General features: G+C 39.7%; 1 protein-coding gene across 1 annotated transcript in view; it reads left to right on the top strand.

The window, feature by feature from the left end:
- Nucleotides 1-24,951, top strand: part of SMARCAD1 (SWI/SNF-related, matrix-associated actin-dependent regulator of chromatin, subfamily a, containing DEAD/H box 1) — a 3,333,959-nt gene that overhangs the window by 2,862,928 nt on the left and 446,080 nt on the right. Inside the window, exon 20 of the mRNA XM_044061375.1 lies at nt 18,814-18,932. Within this exon, the coding sequence (XP_043917310.1) occupies nt 18,814-18,932 (119 nt within the window). The remainder of the gene's footprint in view (nt 1-18,813; nt 18,933-24,951) is intronic.

The following is a 24,951-nucleotide window of genomic DNA, read 5'->3' as shown; positions in this document are numbered from 1 at the left end:
ACAAAGCTGAAATTCCTGCTGCATATTACACCTTTAACTTATTATCTAGATATTTGGCACATGCAAAAGTAATGGAATTACGGCCATCAATAGGCCTCATAGGTGGATTTTTTTATGCCCTTTTGATTTTCAGGGGCACCAAAAATGGTTGGGGGGGTAGTAGGAGAATTCATTAATAAGCAATTGTAAATATCCAAAGTAATTCTGTTTTCCAAAAACATATCATGAAGTAATAAGCCAACCTTCCGATAAGCAATGTTTACCTGATTAATGGAGACTTCCTCATAAGTATCCATCTCCAAAATCTCATTCATCCTAGTATTATAATCATACCCATCCATAACCACCAATCTACCCCCTTGATCTGGTTTCATAAACCTGATATTCTGTTGCTTTAAAAATGCTAAAACATTCCTTTCAGCACTGGTTAAATTATTTTTTAAAGGTTTCCTGTTATGGGCTAATAGCCTATACCTGAAGTCAAGCTCTCATAACTTCTCAAATAACACTGGGGTGTAGTGGTGGATTAAATGTGCTTGATATATGTAAATTATCACTATCAACCACCAATACTATTCATTAAAATCTGCTTAAAATGTAACTTTTGTAGAAACAATTTCAGGTCAACAATGGTGGTTGCAGTGTTTGCTCTTTCACAGGTACAAAATTAAGTTCTTTGACCAAAAAGTCTGCTATTTCAACATCAATGAGAGTTTGCAAAAAATTATAAATGGTAAAATCACCAGTGCTGCTGGTAACTATAACTGGCTGAAAATTGTCAGGCTGCTGCTGCTGTTGTGCCTGAGTCATGGGCATATTGTCTTGTTATAATAAATCAATTCTTCCTCCATCAGTAATTGTTCCTCCCCTGACGCGCTCTGTTTTGTGAGAACCCCCTTCTTTGATTCCATCTGGATGTTGCATTAAAATCCTGTTGGTTATTATTATCTGCACCAGTTGGCCCTTGATTATTTAGCTGTTATCTAATACGTTCTGATCTTGACAGCTCAGGGAACTGCTGATGGTCATGAATATTAAAAGAGCTAGTATCATCCTCATTTCTTTCAAAATTAACTTCATCAATACCGTACCCAACATTATTCTGTTGTAGGATATTATCGGCATCAGTTCTTGATAACTACCTGCCTGTCCATTGCTGCCCCTTAGGTGGTTTAGGGTAGGAAGTACATCTTTTGTAATCCTCCTTTTCCAAACTAAACTTTCTTAATGTTCTTCGTGTTTCACTGTTGCAGTTATTACATTTGGGTTATCTGTTTGCATTAGCCCTCAGTCGGCCTGATTAACAAAGTCTTGGGTCCTGCGTTGGTTGCTAGCTCTTCTTCTGTGACATCAGGTCGTCAGGGGTATAAAACATGCAGCCGACGCCATTACATCAGTCTCTCTTGACGTGCGGTGCCTGAAGCAGAAGCAGTTCACAAGTGCCTGTCAGCTGACTTCTGAAATTTTAGTTTTCGAGTTTCAGAACTGAAGTCTTCAACTAAAGCGAAGTACCCCGTTGGGGAAACTTTTTCTTACTCCTTACCGATGTCAGTAAAAGTTAATAATTGCATTTCTTGTGGAAAGCAAATACCTCACAAAGATTTTCATTCGTACTGTATTCCTTGCCTAAGCCCTGACCACGACATACCTTGCTGTTAGTTTTGTGCTTTATTTAATCAACGCACTATCCGGCGTCGGTATATTTTCGCCTCTAAATATTTCGGTTCTCGGTTCAATTATCCAGAAATGTCGTTGGTTAGCCGTCCGACTACCGGTATTCCGAAAAAAAAATGGAAAGATAAGGACAGAGACAGGCTGCCTAGGTCCAAAGCTGCCGACGACGCTTCTCTTAAGCCAGTCGCCAGTTCGCCGGTACTCATCGCAGCCCCTGATACCCGCTACTTCTGATTCGCAGGCCTCTATTGAGACCCATTCGGAGTCTGGTATGCCGCGAGATGCTTCAACTGTGGAACTTGCAGATGTTTCTACTTGGATGAGTCGAGCCGCTGTGCAGTCACCAGCTTCAGAGGGTGTATGCAGGCCTACAGCCTCCTTCTTTAAGGCCTAAACCTCAAACCATGCCTAAGAAACTGATGCCCAGGCCGCATGCTCAGGCCTCTATGCCTAAAAAACAAATGATTAGAATGGCTGAAGATCTTATAACTCTAATCATGGGAAGCCAACTCCCCCACCCTTCTAAGAGACCTAGAACTGAATTTGTTTATGAATCTTCTGACCAGGAATCTGATTTTTCTGATTCTTCTGATGATCTGGATTTACCCTTATCTACTTATGAGGATTCTGATGCAGAGAACTCTATTCCCTCTGCTTCCCCTCCAGAGGATTTTTCTTTTGGTGAAACCTTGCACACTCTAAGGGAGCATTTCCACTTGGAAAGCCAGGACTTTTTTGATTTAAAAATAAGGCTTAGGGATTTCTTACTCCTGCCTCAGCATAGGCCTTTAGCTATACCTCCTGTACTAGACATTGTTGATGATGCCTTTTTGGAATCTAGTTTGACCCCTGATTCCCTGCCTCCTGCTCCCAGAAAACCTGATAGATATTACAAGGTCACTGATTCTCACAAGTTCCTTTTTAAAAATCCTATTGCGGATCCAGAGATTATTTCACAGGGACCCAAGGGCATTAAGGCTTCTACTGCTAAAAATCCTACCCCATCTGATAAAGACTCCAGGGCGCTGGATAGATGGGGTAAGAAGGTTTACACTTCTGCAACCTTGGCCATTAGGGCCTTAAACTGTCAGATTCATATGTTAAAGTATCAACAACATGTTATTGGATTGCTTAAACAGAAAATGATGTTGATTCCTGACTCTGCTGAAAATAAAGAATTACAGGATTTAATGCATTCTGCTGAATAGGTTGGAAAACATACTTTGCAATGTGGATTTGATTCATTAGAGGCCTCTTGCAGGGCAGCTGTCACTGGGGCTGTACTCAGAAAGCATGCTTGGCTTAAGGAGCAATCTTTGCCTGATCATGTTAAAGCTAAACTGTTGGATGTTCCCTTAAATCAGGACCGCCTGTTTGGCAACAAAGCTGAGGAAGTTCTTAAAAAGATGGAAGATAAAGCTAAATCTATGCAAACTGTTAGATTTCGTACATGTTCATCCTCCAAGATTTAGTAGGCATTGGCCATCTAAGAATTCGTTCTTTCCAGCCCCTTCCAGGGCTTCTCAATCCAAACCTAGACACAGCAGAAACCCCAGGTTTCAGTCCCAAGGTACGCACAAGACTAAGCTATGGGTGGCTTCCGCATCCAAATCTGGGAGTAGTAAGACTCCCCTCTAAGAAAAACTGTCTCAATGACTTGCTTTTAAAACTTCCAAGCACTTTTCAACTGAATGCTCCTTTAGGCGGAAAGATTGGTCTGCAGGCCAAAAACTGGAAACTCATTACCCAGGACAAATGGATTTTAAATATAGTGTCCCAAGGATACAGATTTCACTTCCACACTTTACCAACACCAAATGGGTGGCCAGATCTACCCCCAAATCAGTGGGCAGAGGCCCAAAGGCAAGTACTTTCTCTTAAGCATGGGGGCTATTCAGTTGGTACCAGAAGAGGAAAAGGGACAAGGCTTCTACTCCAGACTTTTCCTGGTACCTAGAAAAGGCCATTCATGGCATCTTATCCTGGACCTTTCTACTCTAAACACCTATTTGGTGATTCCAAAATTCAAGATGCTGACTCTTCACCAGTTGCTTCCTATGCTAGGCAAAGAAGCATACCTGCACATCCCTATCAGGGAATCCTGCAGAAGGTACCTATGCCTCAAAGCAGTCTACATGCACTATCAGTTCTCTGCACTGCTCTTTGGCTTATCTACTGCACCCAGGGTATTCACAAAGTGCCTAGCTCCAGTCATTTCATTTTGCAGGCAAAGAAATATTCAGATATACTCATACCTGGACGATTGACTAATTCGGGCAGAAAGCCAGGCCATACTTTTGAATCATCTGGCCTTTGTACAAAGGGTGTTGACTTGTCTGGGGTATACCATAAACAAAAAGAAATCACACCTGGTACCCTGTCAACAAATTATATTCCTGGGAGCAAGCTTTAATACAACTTCCCAGATGGCTTTCCTCACGCCAGAGAAACAGATTCATTTGACAACCTACTTCAAACAAGTGACCACAAAACCCTGCTATCTGCAAGGCAAATACTGCAAGCCTTGGGGTTCATGGCCTCCTGCATTCTAATTCCATATGCAAGACTGCATATGAGGAAACTACAATGGCACTTAAAAAGCCTATGGTGTCAACATTCTCAGGATCTAGAAGCAATGATTCTTATCATACCTTCCCTACGCCTAGAATTCCTTTGGTGGGCAGAGGCTTGCCACCAAAACAAGGGACTACCATTCACACTACCCCCTGCCGCCCAAACCCTGACAACAGACATATCAGACTATGTATGGGGCGCTCACCTGGCAGGGAAGTGCATTCAGGGCAAATGGAACCCAAGTCAAATGCACCTGCATATCAATCAAAAAGAAATGTTAGCTGTACAGAATGCTCTGACAGCCTTCAAGGACCACATTCTTCCAGGACAACTAATGGTGAAGACGGACAACACCACTGTTATGTGGTACATAAACAAGCAGGGGGGTACACATTCTTATCCCATCTGCAGACTAGCCATGGCATTGTGGAACACAGCCTTGAGCTACCAAGTGAATCTACAAGCTCAATTCCTGCCAGAAAAACTAAATACACTGGCAGACGGACTAAGCAGAAACCTCATGGATCCACACTAGTGGAAACTGGAACCAAGGATTTTCAACTTGTTGACAAGCAAATGTGGGAGCCCAGATATAGACCTGTTTGCCTCCCCCAGAACTATCAATTGGACACATTTTGCATAAGGATTCCCCACAAAGAAGCTTGGAAAGTGGATGCTTTGTCCTTCAGCTGGAAAAACCTATCAGTTTATGCCTTTCCTCTTCTGCCTCTGCTCTCCAAAGTACTACTAAAGATCAAACAGGACAAGCCAAGGACGATTTTGATTGCACCAGACTGGCTGCATCAATACTGGTACCCCCTCTTGCGCAGTGTGTCACAGTTGGCCTCATGGCACCCGCCTCAGACTTCTTACCTGTTGTCTCAGCAGGAGAACCAGATTCAGCACCCTCAGCTTCAAGCACTGAACCTAGCAGCCTGGCTAATTACCTGATTTCTCCTTTACCATCCGTCAGTAAACCAGTGGGTGGATATCATTTTAGAGGCAAGGAGGCCTAGTACTAGAAAATCTTATGCTGTAAAATGGAAAAGATTCTGTGCCTGGAACCAGTCTCAAGGGATAAGCACAGCAGCGCTCAGTCTACCTCAGATTTTACAATACTTAACTGAGATGCTTCACAAGGGCTTGTCCTTTTCCTCCATCAAATTTCACGCCTGAGCCATTTCAGCTCATTGTAACACAGAACCTCCGCTCGTTTCTCACCCACTGCTCAAGCAGTTCCTCAGAGGTCCCAAAAAATTAAGACCATCCAGGTGAGCCCCAACTCCAGCCTGGGACCTTAACTTTGTCTTGGAGAAACTCACTCTTCCTCCTTTCGAGCCAGCTGCTACTGCAGATTTAAAATTCCTTTCTTGGAAAACAGCGTTCCTTTTAGCAATCACTTCAGAAAGAAGGGTATCTGAATTACAGGCCCTTATGGCAGTGGAGCCTTTTATCATCTTTCATGCGGACAGGGTGTCCCTCAGAATCAATCCGTCCTTCATGACCAAGGTGGTATCCAGTGTGGCTCTTAATCAGTCCATCCATTTGCCAACCTTCTTTCCTAGTCCACAGAACAAAGGGGAACTGATACTGCACTCCTTAGATGTGCACAGACAACTTAGATTCTACTTGGACAGGACTAAACCTCAAAGGAAATATGAACAACTGCTGGTGGCATTTGCTGCAGGGACAGAGGGGAAGGCTATTTCAAAGCAAACCATTTCTAAATGGATAGGCCATTGTATTCATTTCTGTTATAAGCACCATGGAAAACCTATCCCACAGGGCATCAGACCCCATTCAACCAGGGCTGTATCTACCTCTACAGCCTTTCTCAAAGGCGTCCCTACCAGGGACATCCTAGAAGCTGCCACTTGGAGTTCTGTACATACTTTCACCAAGCATTATCATTTGCCAATTTTCTCTAAATCCAGAGCTGGCTTTGCCACTGCAGTTTTGCAGGGCCTTATAGCTGGTCCTAATGCTATTTAAATTCCTCCTCCCAACCTTAACTTTGGGAATCTACCCAAATGTAATGACTGCAGCAGTGAAACACGAAGAACATAGTACAGTTGTGTACACTTACCATAAATGTTGATGTTTGAGTGTATTCACTGTTGCAGTCCTGGTTACCCTCCCAGCCCTCTACTCTCCTTTACTATGCTTAAAAGCTTTTTGATGTATTTGCTTTTTTGTTGGAGGTATAACTTTGTCATCTGGGGCAAGAAAAACTGAGGTAATGGCGTTGGCTGCATGTTTTATACCCCTGACGACCTGACATCGTGGAAGAAGAGACAGCGACCGACACAGGACCCAAGACTTTGTTAATCAGGCCGACTGAGGGCTACTGCAAGCAGATAACCCGAATGTAATGACTGCAGCAGTGAACACACTCGAACATCTACATTTATGGTAAGTGTACATAACTGTACTTTTATTGTCTTTCAGGCCAAGAAGATTGTGCTCAATGCTAGAATATATCTGTTGATACTAATAGAGATATCTCTCATAAGCCTCATACTGTTTAATAGAGGCTTCAAGTGTATCTAATTCAACAGCCAGTTATTTAGTGTCTTTATTGTTCTATTTAATGAGCACCTGAAGAAATCCACAGCTATGTTGATTAAAAAGATTAACTCCAAATGCAAGGGGGAATTCTCCACCAGCCCAGTGAGGTAATGCCATAATCTTAAACCCTTTGGTATAACTTCATGCTTCAAGCATTCTCTCAAGTAGGCATTTTCCTAACTGCAGTTTCTTAAAACAATATAGTTTATTATCAAATAATGTTAGTTTGTCATGTAAAGAGTTATTATTGAGCTGTGTGTTAGAAACTTGGCTAGAGAAACTAATACCTCCCTCTAGCCATTCTCTAAATGCTGGTGCTTGCCAAACCTGCCTCAGATTAAAATCAGAACCAGTTAAATTAAACATACCAGTATTTACTATATTCCTTTCCTCTTCACCGTTCTGCTGTATCGAAAAAGTCTGAAACACTTGCTGCTGCCTTTGAAATGGTGTTATAGTAGCATCCACCAAAGTAACTCCTCCACCAGATTTGAGACAACTCCAGTAACTTGTGTGGAAGCACGTAAACTATTGAGGGGCTCAGGTAAAAGTTCCATCCTTTGTGGTGGTTATTTAAAACATTTATAAAACTATGAATGTGATTGGAACTTGTACTTATATACATTTTAAATACATATATTTTGCATAATAAAAAACTTAAGTCTTGAATACAGGCATACCCAAGCACTACTTATGCAGCTTGATATACCAAGGTAAAGCCAACAGAGCCAGTCTATGTTTATTTATTTATTATGTACTAACAAAACACATATACCAAATAGAAAAAAAATAGAAATAACTAATTTTGTTAAAATTCATTAGTTAAATAAATAATTTTGTAGAAAATATCCTACTGGAGGCATATAAAACAGCCTATAAATATTTAAATATTTTTATAGTACATTATACTATAAATTACCTTTTTAGAGCATTTAATTTAAGAAGACAATTTACTGAGCTGTACTCATTTAAACCTGGTCAAGAATAAGCACTCAATAATATTTGCCATATTCTCTTTTTTAAATGCAACTTCCATGGGGCACCTCTTGGGCTTATAGCAACCTGCTCAATTATTAAATACTTAAAATTGTGGCCCTCATAGGACATGGCATACTTGGCCAGTGCACAGTGACCATGGACACATCGTTTTTTGGGTCGTCGGGTGCATTTCAAAGGGAAGATGGCCCAAGGTTTCTGGTTGACAATGGAGGTCAACCTTCACATTAGTGTCTTGGAGATGAGAGTGGTCTTGCTAGCGCTGCAGGCCCTTCAGGACCTCCTCCCCAAGAGTGTGATATCCATACAGGTGGACAGTATGACTGCGGTATGGTACATCAGCAAACACGGAGGAACCTGTGTCAAGAATACCATGGGCAGTGTCTTCACAATGTGTTCTGATAGCGCACATCCCAGGGTCCTCCTGTGTACTTGCAGACAAACTGAGGAAGACATCGCTGATGCCTCACAAATGGTCCTTCAGTCCTGCGTGACACAAACATTTTTTCAGTCACTAGGGCCTACCTTGCTGTGACCTGCTTGTTTCCTACCTGAACAACAAATGCAGCAGATATTTTGCCCTGATCCAGGGAGAGTCACCGAGGGATTCTATAGTCCACATTTTGCCCTAAGGGTTCCTGTATGCTTTCCCCCTTTACCAGTGGTGAACAAACTCCGGCAGAAAGCAAGATAGTGCAAGGCCAGAGTAATTCTCATTTCCCCCTTTTGGCCCTAATAGACATTATTTCCTTACCTATGGCTTCTTCTAGTACATCCTCCATGGATGTTGGATCAGTATCCAGACCTATTAACTCACCCATCTGGATTGCCTCATCTGGATCAGAAGTCCATGAAGTTAATCACATTGGCTAAAGTTAAAATTGGTGGAACAGAAACACCAGGCTTCCCCTAACAGTAGTCATTATCTTTTCCACCTCACAGAAACCATCAATGAGGAAAGTTTACCTCAGTAAATGGAAGGTTTTCAGTTTGAATGTACTTCAATGGTCAAGACCCGTTTTCAGCACCAATGCCTTCCATACTTGAATTTTTGTCAGATCTCTCTGACAAAGGCTCCAGCTTCACTGCTGTTAAGGTACAATTGGCAGCAATCTCCAATTTTCATGTCTGATGTAATGACATGTCTATAGCATCACTTAAAGTCTCAAAAGCATTCCTCAAGGGTACCTTTCTACTGAGACGACCTACTAAAGATCCAGCTCTCCAGTGGAACACTACTGTTATGTTACAAGCCTTAACCCAGTCTCGCTTTGGAGCCACTTCCATTGCAGATTTAAAATTTCTCACTTGAAAGACATTTTTTTCTGATCGCAATAATATCAACCAAACAGATCTTAGAACTACAGTCCCTTTCATCACATAATCCTTTTCTAGTTTTTCACAAAAGGTTTCCTTCAGGACTAATGCATCCTTTATCTCTAAGGTGGCATCTGAAGCTAATTTAAACCAGTCTGTACACCTTCCTGTTTTCTTTCCAAAGTACTCCAGTAAAGGGAAATACCTATTACACGATAGATATGCATAAACAACTTAGATTCTGTATCCACAGGACAAAAGACTTTAGAAAGTAAGACCAATTGTTCATTTCCTTTGCCAAACCAACCTGGGACAAACTGTTTCCAAAGTAACTTTATCCAGATGGCACTCTGATTGTATTTCCCTTGAGTATTATGAGAAAAAAGTATCCTTACTTCATAAACCAAAAGCACATTCAACTAGAGCAGTCTGTACTTCGACAGCTTTCAACAGATGATCATCCAGTTTTGACATTTGTGCTGCGGCCACTTGGTCAACACACCTTTCTATCTCATTATAAATTGGACTCCCAATCCAGATCATGCTCTCCTTTTGGCTCCACCATACTCAGGAATGTCCTTCCATAATGTCACCCAGATTGACAGCTTGGGATTTTGTCCCACAAGTTTGATCGGACGAAAGTAGACACTGGTTGCAAATGTTTTGCACCTAGCATAGCGCTAGATCCATATTGTCTGATATTCATCCATTTCAAGCTATCCCCCTCCTACCCCCTTCCAAATCGTCACCTATGGTGCTAGATGATTGAGTAGATGTTACCCCCTGTCTGTGCACAGTCACACTACACTGTATTTACTTTTCATCAATTAGTTGACGTCACCAAGGTTTTATACTTTATCTTGGAAAGGATTTTCTAAGTAGTTGTCCAGTATATGTCATATATACATATGACTAGTAGGGGCAAACTCGATCTGAGGGTTTGAAGTACAACCTAGGGAATTATGGGTGGGGTAGGAGTCAGAGCTCTGTTTCTGATGAGCTTTGAGATTGACACTGAGGTCAAATCTTATCAGATCTGGCAGTCCACGGGTTTGAAGCTGACAAAAATCAGACAGCATGGATCTAACATTATGGTAAGTACATAACTTTAATTTGTAGTAACTTTAGAGCTTAAGGATACTTGCCATCACATCCCATACCGTACACGGTCACGGAATGCCTAAGATACTGTGTATCTGGGTCACATTATCAGTTCTCTGCTTTACCTTTTAGGCTGATTACTACAACAACATTGTTTACAAAATGCTTAGCTCCAGTGGTGGCCCACTGCAGGCTATCCACATTTTCACTTATTTAGACAACTTGCTTATCTATGTAGAGTCTGCCCATATGCCAGGAGTCCTTAGCAAAGGTTACTCCCATCCTCTCCTTACTCATCTGGAATTCCAGATAAATTTCTAAAACTCCTTCCTTACTCAGTCACACAAGGTTGTGTTTGTGGGTTGCCTTATACACACACACATACAAAAGGCCTTTTTACCACAAGACATGTTAAATTTATATCTAGAAATATTCCTGAGCTTTTCTTGCCAGTGCCAAGGGTCTGCCAGGGAATTTCTCAGGTTATTGGGTCTTATGACTTCTCTGATCTCCATGAAACCACTTGGCAGGCTGCATATGAGAAAGATCTAGTGGTACCTTAAAACATGCGGATCCAACATTTTCACCCCCTAGAATTTCAAATTCAAGTTTTGGACTTTGTTTTGGGCTAGGTTGAGAAAACAATCTGTACAGACAAACTCCTCATATTTTGCTTGGGGAGCAGTTTAAGTAGGTGTAAAAATGTAAGGACTGTGGGTGTTTATTTTAATTATTTTTGTATGTCAGTAAATTTCATTTAGATGTGGATCAGACCACTTTTTTAGTCATTTTTTTATCAGTAAATATACATTCCATTTGTTTTTTCAAGTCGGACAGATCAAAGTATACCAGCATGAAAGAAGTGTTGGTTGTGGTTCATGTCATAAAGGCTCTGCATAAACTTTGGAGCACAGGTCCTCCTCAGGTTATTACAGGTAACACCACCACTCTAATGTTGGCATATAAACAAGGGATCACCAGATCGTACCCTGACTTGTCGATTGGCAGTGATAGTTTGGGAGTTAGCACTACAGCACTCCTTAACCTTTCAGGCTACTTGCATACAGTCAGCAAAAGTTAGTGGCAGACAAGCTCATCAGATCCTGGACAGACACTCAGGAGTGGAAACTCAGTTAAGAGGAACTGATCCTTATGTTAGGAACACTTCAAGTAGCTCTGCTCACCTCCTTTCCAAACAGACAGCTAGATAAATTATGTTCCAGGAATCCTTACAACTAAGCTTCTTTGGGATGTTTCTTTATACTTGCTGTCATTTCCAGTGATTTCCAAAGAAGTTCTGAAAATTCAGAAAGAATTCCCAAAAATCATTGTGGTGACTTCCTTTTCGCCCAGGCAGAATTGATTCTCCCTTCTTTTGGAATTGACAAGGGCATCTCTTATGGAACTGGGCAAGGGTAACTACCACGTTTCCTCCTACGCTGAATCTACTCACACAAGACAAGGGGAGTTTGATGTACTCCAGCAATTTTTATACCTTTTAGGCGCCCCTTTCATGAGGACATGTAGCATGTATTAAAAGGGCTAAGAAAAGATGCTAGGAGGCAATTTTAAATTGTAAAGATTTTCTAATTGGTGTCACACTAATAACCAGAGCCCAGTAAGGGATGATGTACCACTGGTTCTTAAATATTTATGTGAGTTACTGCCCTGTGGTCTGTCGTATTCCTCTATCAAGATTTATCTTTTGACCATTTCAGCATGTCTGCTCACAGATCCAGCCCTTTCTCCCCAGAATTTTGTCAGGTAGTTCTTGATGATGGTTTGCATGCAAGTCTACCTAGGAAACAGGTGGCACCTACTTGGGATCTTAACTTTGTGCTGATAAAATTAATTTTTATCTGCCTTTCAACCAACTTGCCTGGCTAATTTGTTGTTCATAACTTAGAAGACTGTGTTATTTATTGCTCTGGCTTCTGCAAGAAAGAGTATCTTGAGTTGCAAGCTCTCATGGTTGGTGTGAACCCTGTTTAGTTTAACATAGAGATAAGGTTACTTTAAGAACAAATCCCTCATTCATACCAAAGTTGTTTCAGAGTTTATATTGAATCAAGCCATCAGTCTCCCTGGTTTCTGTCCAGATCCTAAAAGTCAGTGAGAGGGGATTCTCTGTCTTCTGAACTTGTAAGTGCAACTTGGGTTTTACCTTGACAAAACAAAGTCCTTCAGGAAAGCTGAACAGCTGTTTATCTCCTATGATGGGGCAAAGAAAGGACGATACATGTCAAAACAGACTGTTTCAAGATGGTTGTCCCTTGCCAATGCTCTTTGTTGTTCTCACCTTGGCAAATCTATTCTAGGTAGAATCAAGACGCATTCTACTAGAGCTTTGTTGTCATCAATGGCATAATAGAAAGGAGTGGACTCTTGAAGCATACCAGTGACAGCTACTGTTCCTCTGTACATGCCATTACAAACTGGATTCCTTTTCCAAGTCCAAAACAGGCTTTGCTAGGACCATACTCCAGGAGCTCTTGGATCTTAATCCTTCCTCGTCCCAAAATGGATAAGCTATGGTAATTACCCAAATAACTATAGACTGCTGCAGCAGTGAGAATGGTGAACATGCTACAGTTGTGTAAGTTGCACTTACCATAATAACAGATGTTTGGATTCCTCAGTACTGCAGTAGCCGCACCCTCCCTCCATCCCCCTTTTTGTGTGTGTGGTTCCTTTTTTGATTTAAAAGTTGTGTTCCTAACTATTTTTGGTTCCAGGATAAGTAGGCTCTCTCCCTTTTGGAGTACGAGAAAGTTCTAAATAAACTGGCTCCCAAGCTGCTGTTTTCTCCCTGTGGATTTTGAGACACAGTCATCTGTGTGCATATGTGAGGGGAAGCCGTAGACTTTTGAAGACTGGCTGGCCATTCTGTCCTGAGCAGAGTATAACCCTAAACACTATAGGCTACTGCAGCAGTGAAGAATTCGAACAACTACTGCTATGACAGGTTCAATTTAAGCAACTACTGTCTTATAAAGATCCAAAAGAACTCTCCAGAGATGATACTGGTAACTCCTTTTTTGCCAAGACCTTGTTGGTTCTCCCTTCTTTTGAAAGTGACCATGGGCAGTTACCGCTAGCTTTTTTGCCAAGACAATTTTGGTTCTCCCATCTATTGAAAGTGACCCATGGGCAGTTACTACTGGCTTCCTCTCAGGATGGATTTACTCACACAAAATGTGTTTTCTGATTCACCCCAACCTTGATAATGTTTCAGCTTACAACCTGGATGATAGAATTCTACTAATTTAAGGCACATTTTTTGCCAAGGATGTGCAGCAGGTATTAAAGGAGGCTAAGAAAAATGCTACTAGAGATTTATACATGGCTGAGTGGAAACTATTTTCTAATTTGTACTATAGTGGGAGCCAAGATCCCTTTAAGGCTCATATACCTTTGGTTCCATTATATTTGTGCAAGTTATTCTCTGGGTTTAGTCTTTGGCTCATATTTCAGTCCTTTCTGCTCATCTCAGGATACATCCGCTATGTTTCTTTATCTCAAGTCAAATAGTTTCTGAAAGTGGTATTACATATCCATCTACCTAGAAAGCAGTGGTTCCTTCATGGAATCTTAATTTTTTTATTTTGAAAAAACTTGCACTTTTTCCTTTTGAACTAGCTCACAAGGTTGATTTAAAGTTCTTATTGTGAAAACAGTGTTAGTTATTGCTCTGACCTCTGCAGGAATAGGTCTTGAGTTGCAAGCTCTTACGGTGACTCAGCCCTGTCTCATATTTCTTAAAGACAGGGTGTTTTTGAAAAGCAACCTTTCTTTCATGTATAAAGTGGTTTCAGAGTTTGTCTCCCTGTTTTATTTCCAGAACCAAAATAAGGAAGAAAAAATACGGTATACTCTGGATGTTCACAGACAACCTAGTTACTGTATTGACAGGACAAAGGACTTCAGAAATTCTTTTCAGTTGTTAATTTCTTGTAGAGAAAGAAAGAGAAAACAGAGGTAATCCAGAAGGTTCAAGTCAAGCTGGTATCCCACCTGTGACCCAGAAGGTGAGAGGACTAACAAGAAACACGAGTACAAAGGATTAGTCCAGATAAAATCACTTTAGCTTACAGATGTAGGTGACTCTCTCTCTGATGCCCTCCATGTGGTAGGAGTAAAGATGCCTTGTTGAAGTTTCAAGTAGTTTATTCAGTAGGTGGCTGGACGAGTGTTCTTGTTCTAATTTCAGGTGTGGCTCAACAGCTTGGGGTGGATGAATCCAACACTACTTTTTCCTAATTGTAGTTTGTCAGGACAGCAGAATTTGTTGGTGGATTCCCTCAGCAGCCTGATGTCCTTAGCACATGAATGGCAGTTGAATACTAATATTTTCAACAAATATTAAACATCTAAGACATAGCCAATGTGGATGTGTTTGTTTATGTAAGTGCTAAGCTTAGATCCTGCTCCCTAATTCAGCAATGGGGCATTTGGAGGCTGGGCACTTTTTCTCTTTGAACTTAAGATGCAATGGGGACTAATCCAGAAAGTGCTTCACAAAAACTAAGCATGATGAAGCAAAACTGAGTCTTACAAGACAACCTTAGGTCTTTTCATATGCAACTCTGCTCACAGTCCTCGTCAGCTTATTCTTAAGACAGCAATCCGTACAGCAGTAAAGGAAAGCTGTTATTCACAGCTTCACATCTGTCAGCCTTATATCTTGGAGGATAGGACATAAATTCTAATTAGTAATCCATTTGGGATGTTTAACATTTTAAATGAAGGTTAGAAACCTCAGGTAGTTGAGTCTTGCCTTCAAAAGCAGAACAGTTTTGTGATTTGGTCATCATCAGTGGGACTGAACCATTTTAAATGCTTAGCTCCAAGACAGGATTATTTCAGTCATTAATTTGATGCAAATTTGGCCCTCTATCCAGTCTGATTACATGTTTCAGCAATATCAGCATATATCCTTGCTGTCCCACAGGTTGCAGGTAATCATTTATTTAGAAGTTTCCTTAGAGATCTTTTACTTCAGACTTCTTAAATACATTTGTGTTAGCCTCCATTTTGATTAGAGGATTCACTACACTTTACCTTTCCTGGAAATATATTTTCTTGGTAACAGTTATTCTTGGAGTCAGAGTCTGAGTAACAGTTTAATAAATCTGTAACTCATTCAACTAAAACCATTGCATGCATCCCATCAACTCTTGAGAAGCAAGTACCAGATGGACTTTCTTCTCTGTGGAGAACCTGTGCTAAGACTTGCTTCTCAGTAGTGCAATCAGGAGGCTAGATGAACAGTTTTTGAGTTTCACTGTAGAGGTGATTTTTAAGCCTTTATTTTTCTCTTAATTAAATGGATTCAATGCTTTGCATAGCTCCTTTAGCCTTCCCCAGGATAATTTATAAATCCATTGTCTTTGTGTGTCAGGTTCTGCGCACTAGAAAATGAAACAGACTGGGGTATCTGATGCAGTCTGTGTTATGTACAGGTTCCTTGTAAAGGCCATGGAAGGACCCCCCTCCACACACACGCACACACACACACACACACACACACACACACACACACACACACACACACACACACACACACACACACACACTTCTATGGGCTTCCATCTGCTGAAAAGTTCAGACTTGGGGGGGACTGACATGATAATAGAAATAATACCCATCTGTTAGCCGGCTAAGCCCAGTGGACACAGTCCTTTTTCAAAAGGGACCCAGGACCAGTGTCTGGTTAAGTGACTTTCTTGTGGTCACACAGTGAACAAATGAGGCCTGAGAGAATCAAATCCTCTTCAACAGGAAGTATAGCTCACAGTCTTAAAGGAACACTCCACCCTAGAACTAAAACAATCTTTTTTTTTTTTCACTCTTTGTTTCCTGACCAATTTTAACACCTCAAAATCACTCTTAAGTGCTTTGTTTGTAACTTTAGGCTGTTTTCCACAACATGGCTACTAATAGGGCTTGATGTATCAACGTGATCTTGTTCTCTTTCAACACTTTCTCTTTCCCATAATGCTTTGTATAACTCATGCCAAACATAAGGAAGTAACTTTGAATAAACCAAAACAGTGGTCTGAGTGCCCAAAATTAAAACTAGTAAACCTAGAATAAGGCACAAACGGAGCTCAGCAAACGGACATCTTCTTTAATGGACACAAGCACAAATAAATCCACAGCAAACGAACTCACAGCAGCACAGTAACGCTGTACAAGTAAATCTACATACGTTTTTGTCAAAATAACTTCATCAGATACCTAACCTCTCTTTCTTTGATGAATAAATAAACTAATCTAGTTCATATGAACCAATGGATAAACAGATTCAATTAAACATGTAAAATGCATTGAAACGCATGGACCTTAAAGGTAAATGAATCTGAATGTTAAAACCAAATAAATAAATATGTATATATATTTTGTTGTATAAAATACTTCAAATATTAACCTTGGTTAAAAATATATATAGAAAGTTTCATATAGATATTACAAACACAAACCTGAAATGCTTCTAAAATGTTTTTTTGAAGTAAAGCTAAACTGAATCTAAATAAAATGAAATACCACCATCTAGTGGAAATTAAATTAAATGCATGTTCATCTTGTTAAAAAATTATTATATAAAAATGAACCATGAAATGCTTACATATACAATACGAATAAATAAAACATAAAATTATTTAAAAGTTAAATGAAAACATAACTGTAATAATATAAAATATATACATATTTATTTATTTCTTTATTTGGTTTTAACATTCATATTAATTTACCTTTAAGGTCCATGTGTTTCAATGCATTTTCCATGTTTAATTGAATCTGTTTAGCCATTGGTTCATTTGAACTAGATTAATTTATTTATTCATCAAAGGAAGAGAGGTTAGGTATCTGATGAAGTTATTTTGATGAAAACGTATGTGGATTTACTTGTACAGCATTACTGTGCTGCTATGAGTTCGTTTGCTGTGCTGCTGTGATTTTGTTTGCTGTGGATTTATTTGTGCTTGTGTCCATTAAAGAAGTTGTCCGTTTGCTGAGCTCCGTTTGTGCCTTATTCCAAGTAACTTTGAATTCCCTTGCCATTGGCATATAATGGGATTTGTGTAAGTCACTATTATTTTCTTTACCTTCATTAAAAAGACTATTTCTTTTCTCTTTCTAATCAACCTCATTTATGTTTGGCTCAGACCTTGTTTTACACTATATTTAGAAGTTATCCAGCTACAACCAGAAAAGTAACTCAATTGCATGCCTTTCTTCAGGGTTTTCTTTTGTAGTCTAAGAGGAATTGATTCTGCAAGGGTCTTGCAGTGCAGTGACAGTTTTAACACCTCTGCAGTAATGGGGGGAGGGGCACTCAATTATTCTCTAACTACAAAAGAAAACACTGAACAAAGGCCTGCAATGTAGTTACTTTTCTAACTGTAGCTGCATAACTTCTAAGTGTAGTATAAAGCAAGGTCTGAGCCAAACAAATGAGGGTGATTACAGACAGAAAAGAAGCGGTCCTTTTACAGGAAGTAAAAAAATAACAGTGACCCTCACAAATCCCATTATATATTAATGGCATGGGAATTCAGAGTTACTTCCTTATGTCTGGCATGAGTCATACAAAGCATTATGGGAAGGAGAAAAGGTTGAGAGAGAACAAGATCACATTGATACATCAAGCCCCATTGGTAGCCATATTGTGGAAAATAGGCTAACATTACAAATAAAGCACTTGGAGTGATTTCTGAGGTGTTAAAATAGTTCAGGAAACAAAGATATAGTGAAAAAAGATCACATTGATGCATCAACATTGGTAGCCATGTTGGGGAAAACAGGCTAAAATTACAAATAAAGCACTTGGAGTAATTTTTGAGGTATTAAAATAGGTCAGGAAACAAAGATATAGTGAAAAAAAACTGATTTTTTTTTTTTTTTAGTTGTAGGGTGGAGTTTTCCTTTAACCCTCTGCACAAATTGCCATCAGTGTTTGCAAGGTAATTTCTGAATTTCATGTAAGAGTGATGGTATCATTCAAACCTCTTCTCTTATGGTGAGTATACATATAGCTATGCTTTTGTTCTCTCTGCTAAGGGTGTTAAAGTTGTTTTAATTTACACTTGTGTTTGATGTTTAGTCATTTTTATGGTTTGATACTTGCATAGGCTTTGTATGTACATTTTACATTCATGAAATAACTCATCTAGAAGGGCTTATAATAGTAAACAACTATGGAAGCAGTTCAGGAGTTCATGGTGGGAACCAGTGTATTATCTTGAAGAAACGCATGCATTGCATACTTTTATGGACATGTAGGATAAGGTAAGTTTGATGTACATCGTGACACACAAATGCATTATCTGAGAAAGTTAGTTTGTTTCTGCTTCTAGTGGAGATAATTGTGTCCGAGAATAACCCATGTTTTATATGCAAATTCTGACCCACATGGTAAAACTGCAGAGCAAGAAATGCTATCAAGGCATCTACTGTCTATGGCTTTCCTTTTAGTTGCTCCTTTAGTATATTCCTGATACTTTATTATCAGTATAAAATTCATCAAGTAGAAGTAACTGCAGTGGTAGTTATCTTTAAATACATTTGTGTTCCATGCAGGGCGACAGGGCTGTACTGTTTAGTCAGTTTACAATGATGCTGGACATCATAGAAGTCTTTTTGAGACATCATAAATACAGATACGTGAGGCTGGATGGTAAAACGCAGATAGCTGACAGGTAAGTCCCCTCCTGCACATTAAAGTTGATGTTGATCTGTATTTTCCCATTTCAACTGCACATGCCGTCTTGAGTTTTTAATGTATTGTTCAGGCGTTGAACTAAGTATTTTATGTTTAATTATAGTGTCTTTTGCAACTTATTCTGATAAAATAAATAGATCTATAGTTTTGGTTAGTGGTGTATGGTGATTGCATGTTGTTGGCTAGTTCCTGCTAGTAGTGTGATGTGATTTGTACATGATAACATCAGTTACCTCTAAAAAGCCACATAAATTAACAGGTACACTCTTGAATTTGTGTGTGTAAGAGAGATCTTTTAGGAAAACGTTTTTCTCTCTTTCTCAAGACACTAACCATTAAGTGTGCTTATTTTGTTAACAAAAGCCCCGTTATTCTTCCTTTATTTCTTTCCTAAGGAGTATTAAAGAACTTTGAAACAGTAAAAGAAATTAGGTCTTTTTTTGAAGAACATAGGTCCATAGGTACTTACTAGGCAGTTGATCTGTGTAGATTTTAAGAAGTCTAGTCTTACATTCCCAAGGTAGTTTGTAGCCCTTGTACTTTTCATACATATAACTCAGAGATATGCCAAACAAGGATATGTTGTTACATTTATGTTTTCCCCCTATCCATGAGGGGCAGGAATGCTTAAACTTGGGGGAGATGTGGGTACCTATCCATTTGGCCTTACTGCATTTGAGTAGAATAAGAGAAGTACTTTATTTTGTGTGGAGGGAAGAATGGTTCCATAGAAGAGGCATTTTCTGTGATACAAATCTGTTACTGCAACATGTTCTGTTTATTTTGCAAAAGAGATTGAGAGCCCTTGAGCGGCTGTTTGATGCCATTAGACTTACGAATGTGTAATAGTTCTGACAGAACAGGGTATGGTAAACGTCTGTACTCAAGCAGAATACACTTCTAGATCATTTGTATGTTACTAAGAAGAGGGAGAAGGATACGAGATGGTCTAAGCAGTTTTTACAATTTATACCCTTGCGTTTTTTAGTGAAGAAAGCATTGTTATCTTTACAGTTGTGACAAGTGCTTGGACATGTGCTAACTGAAAAGGGGCATTATGCTCCGTGATGATCAGTTTTTTTAGGGGTGTTCTCCATGTGATAGTTACAAGAGGAGTCATGCTTGACAAAAGATACAAGTATACATTTCCTGGTGTTTACTTTTAGTCCATGGCTTTGACATTGGCTGTTTGTTTGGGTTAGGCCCTCTTGGAGGATCTTGGTGTCCTCTTGGAAGTTTATGATAGTACGAGGTTTACAGTCATTTACATACTCGGCCAGCCATAAAGCCTTAACATTAGCTTTGACGTCCAAGAAGTAAATGCCAAAGAGGAGTGGGTCAAGGACTGAACCCTGGGGTACACCACTAGTGGCAGGTCTTTTGGAAGAGGTATAGCCACCCACCATAACCTTCTTGGTTCTGTTTGTGAGCCAGTTTGGTACATAAGGATAGACATGTAGCTCAGAGAGTTTACCTGTGGGATGCTGTTTAAATGCTTTTTCATGGTCTAGATAGGCAATGTGGACCATTTTGCCCTCATCCACTGCTTCAGTAACTATTTCAAAGTAGCTGGCCAAGTTAAGTAGGCAAGACGTGTCCTTGATGAAATCAAACTAGGTTGGGTCAAGAGTATGTAGTTACCTATATTCTTCTATATCAATTCCATGATGATTTTTTTCCACAGTCTTACAAATGAGACTGGTCAGATTTATGGATCTGTAATTACAATGGTCCATTGAATCCCCACCTTTGTGCAAGGGAATGACTGTTTCTGAGACAGATATTGAATAGCTTTTGTAAGGTATCAGTCAAGTCATATTTCAGGCTGACCAGTAGGCAGTATAGTATGTTATATGTCCCCATAAACTGTGTTCTTGGCCTTAGATAGCATCTTGAGAACATGTTCTGGAAAGATTTGAGAGAGAGGTGCATGTTCTGAGGATATTAGGTGAGACAGAAAGAGAGATGAAGATTGAGCTAAATTTGTCTGATAGTAGATTGGCTATGTCCTCAGTGTCTGAGTATGTGATACCATTTGCTATTAGCTCTGCACTGTTCTGGGCATGATTTCTGACTTTTTTAGCATAACTAAGGATGGCTTTCCTTCAGCTGGGTGGCTATTTTTACCTCATAATCTGGATTTGGTTGATTTGATCAGATGATGATTGACGTTCCCAACTCCAGGACAGTCTCATAAAACATTCTGAAGCTGTTGTAGAACACTTTACCCTCCTACATGAGTTTGGTTGAAGGGAAGAGAGTGGACTTCTGTCTTCCCAGTGTTATACATTATCTTTACTCAGAGCACTGCTTCTTTATTTTCATGCACACATTTCAGTGTCATATGAAAATTTTGCCACTTTTGCATCTTTGTGTACCTGCGACCAACAGATCACCATGAAGGATTAATGTGAGCTGCACTTCATCTTTTGAGTGCTTAAATTTCAGCCAAAATCCAGTAATTCTGCCACGATTTCAAGCAAGGCATTCCTTTATTATTTTTACACAGAATTTTCAGGATTGACCATGGAAGAAAATGAAACAATTTTTTTGTAACATCTGTACTGAGTCATTACATTTAAGTTGCAACATTAGTTTGCATAATAGAAAACAAAAACTGCAATAAAACTTTCTATTACTATTGTCATGTATTATATCTATGTTTTGTTTTTAGCAATTTTCATTCACCCATGCAGTAAAGTAGCAGCACAGTTTCTGCCTTCAATTAAATTTCTCTCATTCTGACCATTGTTTTGCATGCATTATTTTCAAAATTTGTGTACTCTTCTATGAGGTTTGCTCCTTCTCTTTTCTAAAGACCCCAGCTTCAGTTTTTATCTCCTTTACAATATTCAAAACTTCCATTACTGTTGGTTGAGATTTTGATTTCTGTTTTGTAGTGATTGTTTCTTTGGCTATGAATAACGTTAAAGTTAGTAAGGCCTTAACCAAGTCTATGCAGTTCAGATCCTGTATCAAAGCTCAAAATAATTATTTCATTAGTTACTACTATCTGATCCTCCAATATTTCTGTCAAAGTATTTTGTAGTGAATTTTTAAAATCTGCCAACTCTCTTCTTCTTTCAGCTTTTTCCAGTTAGGGGTCACCACAGTGGATCACCTGTCTACTCATGATTGGCAGTAGAGTTTTACGGTGTCGAGTTGCCAGCCCGGCACCCAACCTTCCACGGAAGGCACACACATGCGTGCAGTCTTTTTAGACATGTCCAAGGCCTTTGATACTGTCTCCCACCCCAAACTATTAAATACACTCTCCAAACTGCACCTGAGCACCTGTGTCCTTCAGTGGTTCCGAAGCCATCTACAGGACTGCCAGCAATATGTAAAATGGCTTAATGTCCTACTCCCCCCCCCCCACCTTCCCATCACACTAGGAGTACCTCACAGCTCAATTCTTGGGCCGCTACTCTTCACTATTTTTACAAACAACCTCCATAGCGCTATCCCACTGGCTTCAACTTCCAGTATGCAGATGACACAACACTTGTATGCGCCACTAATAACTTGCAACACCTCCATGATATAACCAGAAAAACATTTTCAGATACCAAGCTATGGCTGTCTAACCATCAGGTCTACTCAACCCCAGTAAAACATAACTCATGATCTTCCAACCCACAAGATCGCCTCCAGCACCTTCTACATCACAGCTAGGAATAATACTAAAAGTAATGCCAATTCACAAACAAAACCACTAGGAGTAATAGCAGATAACCTAAGATTTGACCTACATAAAGCACAACTAATTAAGAAAATTCAGAAAAAACTGGGTACTCTCTGCAGAAATAAAATTATCTAACTAACACCTCGGTCTTTGCTAGAACCCATATTCTATCAACACTTCTGTATGTTTCCCCAGTTCTGACCAACCTTAAAAAGACAGATTTAATTAAACTTGAAACATGCTACAATAAAACAGCTAAATCTGCAACTAACTGCCCACATCATACCCACCACTGTCACTCCTTAAAAAAAACTCTCCTGGTTAGAACTTCCACAACTTCTATCCTATTATCAATTAACCTTGGCACAAAAATTAGTGTATCAACCTGAAAAATCCTGTCTTTTTAAATATTCTCCAGTCTCATACCACAAACCGAAGTCTTTGCTCAACAAATAAATCTCTTGAAGTGTCCAAATTCACTAATACGACAGGGGTCACCCTATCTTCTCATAATGTAGCAACAAGGTGAAATTCACTACTTCACCACATCAGCACCAACACAAATACCAACTAATTCAAAAAGATTCTTAAAACTATCGTAATGACACCTGGCTTTGCTCCTGTACTACTCCAGGTTAACTAGTTTTACATACTTTTTCTTCTTCCCTGACCACCTCATAATCTGTGCTCTTTCTCATGTCTAGATAATCTGTAACCTCATCCTTTTCTGTCCAGTTTCTCCCCTACAAAATTCTTCCTCAGTTTACTTTGAGAAACTACAGTGTCTAAACTACAGTAAGGAATTATATGATTGTATAAAGAAATGTCAGCTGTAGTAGCATGGAATGTAATTTATGGTGTACTGTATGTATTGTATAAGTTTTGTATAATCTCTCTACGTGGAGCTTTTCTCCCTGGGCCTCCGCTGAAAATGGGTTTTATCCCATTCGGACTTTCCCAGTAAACAAATGTAAATTAAAAAAATTTACATTTCTATCTACACAGAACTAAGAATAAAAAAATAAGTCCAACCAACTGTGTGTGTCATTTTCATCTACAGGACTTGGCCAACCAGTCAGCAAAGTGATGCTAACCAAATGGCTCAAAGAATGCATTTCTTTTATCTAAAATAATAAGAAAATTAATTTGCCTGGACCTTTAAAAACACATTCTACAAGAGCTGTAGCTGCTTCATCAGTTTTTTTTTCAATCTAGAGCTTCTATGGATGATATCTGTGCAGCCGCAGCAACTTGGACTTCCCCTCATACCCTTATTACTCATTACAGATTGGATCTGGTCTGCAGGGGAAGAGTGTTATTTGGTTCAGTGGTGCTCAGGAATGTTCTTCCTTGAGTCCACCCAAGGTCAAAGGTAGCTGGGGACTCTGTCCCATATGTCGAGGATAAAATGAAAATTGACAAAATCAGATAAGTTATGTACTCACCATGACGTTCCATCTGTGTTGTCGATTTTCATTTATCCTTGACTCCCCTCCCACCTTCCTACGGCCCTTGAAGCTTTTTTGGTGGCATGGATAATGGACATCACTAGTTGTTATTGTTATATGGTCCAAGATATGGTCACTATGAAGGCTTTAGGGATTTATTCTTTGTCTGTCTTTCAACAAACTCGATCTGAAGTAAGTAGGAGAGAAGGAAATGTGGGTAAAGGGTTAGGCTCAAGAGTTTTTGGCTTTTATGAGTTGTAGTAATGGCTGAGTCAGTTCCGAGACTTAGAACCAAACCCATATGTCTAGGATAAATGAAAATGGACACCACAGATGGAACAATGTTCTTCGTGTTTCACTGTTGCAGTCATTACATTTGGGTTATCTGCCTTCAGGTAGCCTTCAGCCGGCCTGAATATCAAAGTCTTGAGTCCTGCGTCAGATTCCCTCTCCTCTTCCATGATGTCAGGTAGTCGGGTGTAAAGCATTACATCAGTCTTTCTTGCCGCGCGGTGCCCGAAGCAGAAGCAGTTCGCAAATGCTGGTCGGCCAAATCCTGAAATTTTCGTTTTCAAGTTTCAGAACTGAAGTCTTCAAAAAAGCTAAGTACCCCGCTGGGGATACTTTTTCTTGCTCTAAACTGATGGCAGTAAAAGTTAACAATTGTATTACCTGTGGAAAGCAAATACCTCATAAAGATTTTCATTCATACTGCATTCCTCGCTTAGGTCCAGACATCCCTCGCTGTCAGCTTTAAGCCATCCGACTACCGACATTCAGAAAAAACGTAAAGATAAAGACACAGACTGCACAGGTCCAAAGCTGCCCACGATGCTTCCGTTAAGCTAGTCGCCAGTTCGCTG

This window comes from Protopterus annectens, chromosome 2.part0 (genome assembly GCF_019279795.1).
Source record: "Protopterus annectens isolate FY-2018-M chromosome 2.part0, PAN1.0, whole genome shotgun sequence".
In the NCBI taxonomy this organism is placed as follows: Eukaryota; Metazoa; Chordata; order Ceratodontiformes; family Protopteridae; genus Protopterus; species Protopterus annectens.
This window is presented reverse-complemented; position numbering and strand designations above follow the sequence as displayed.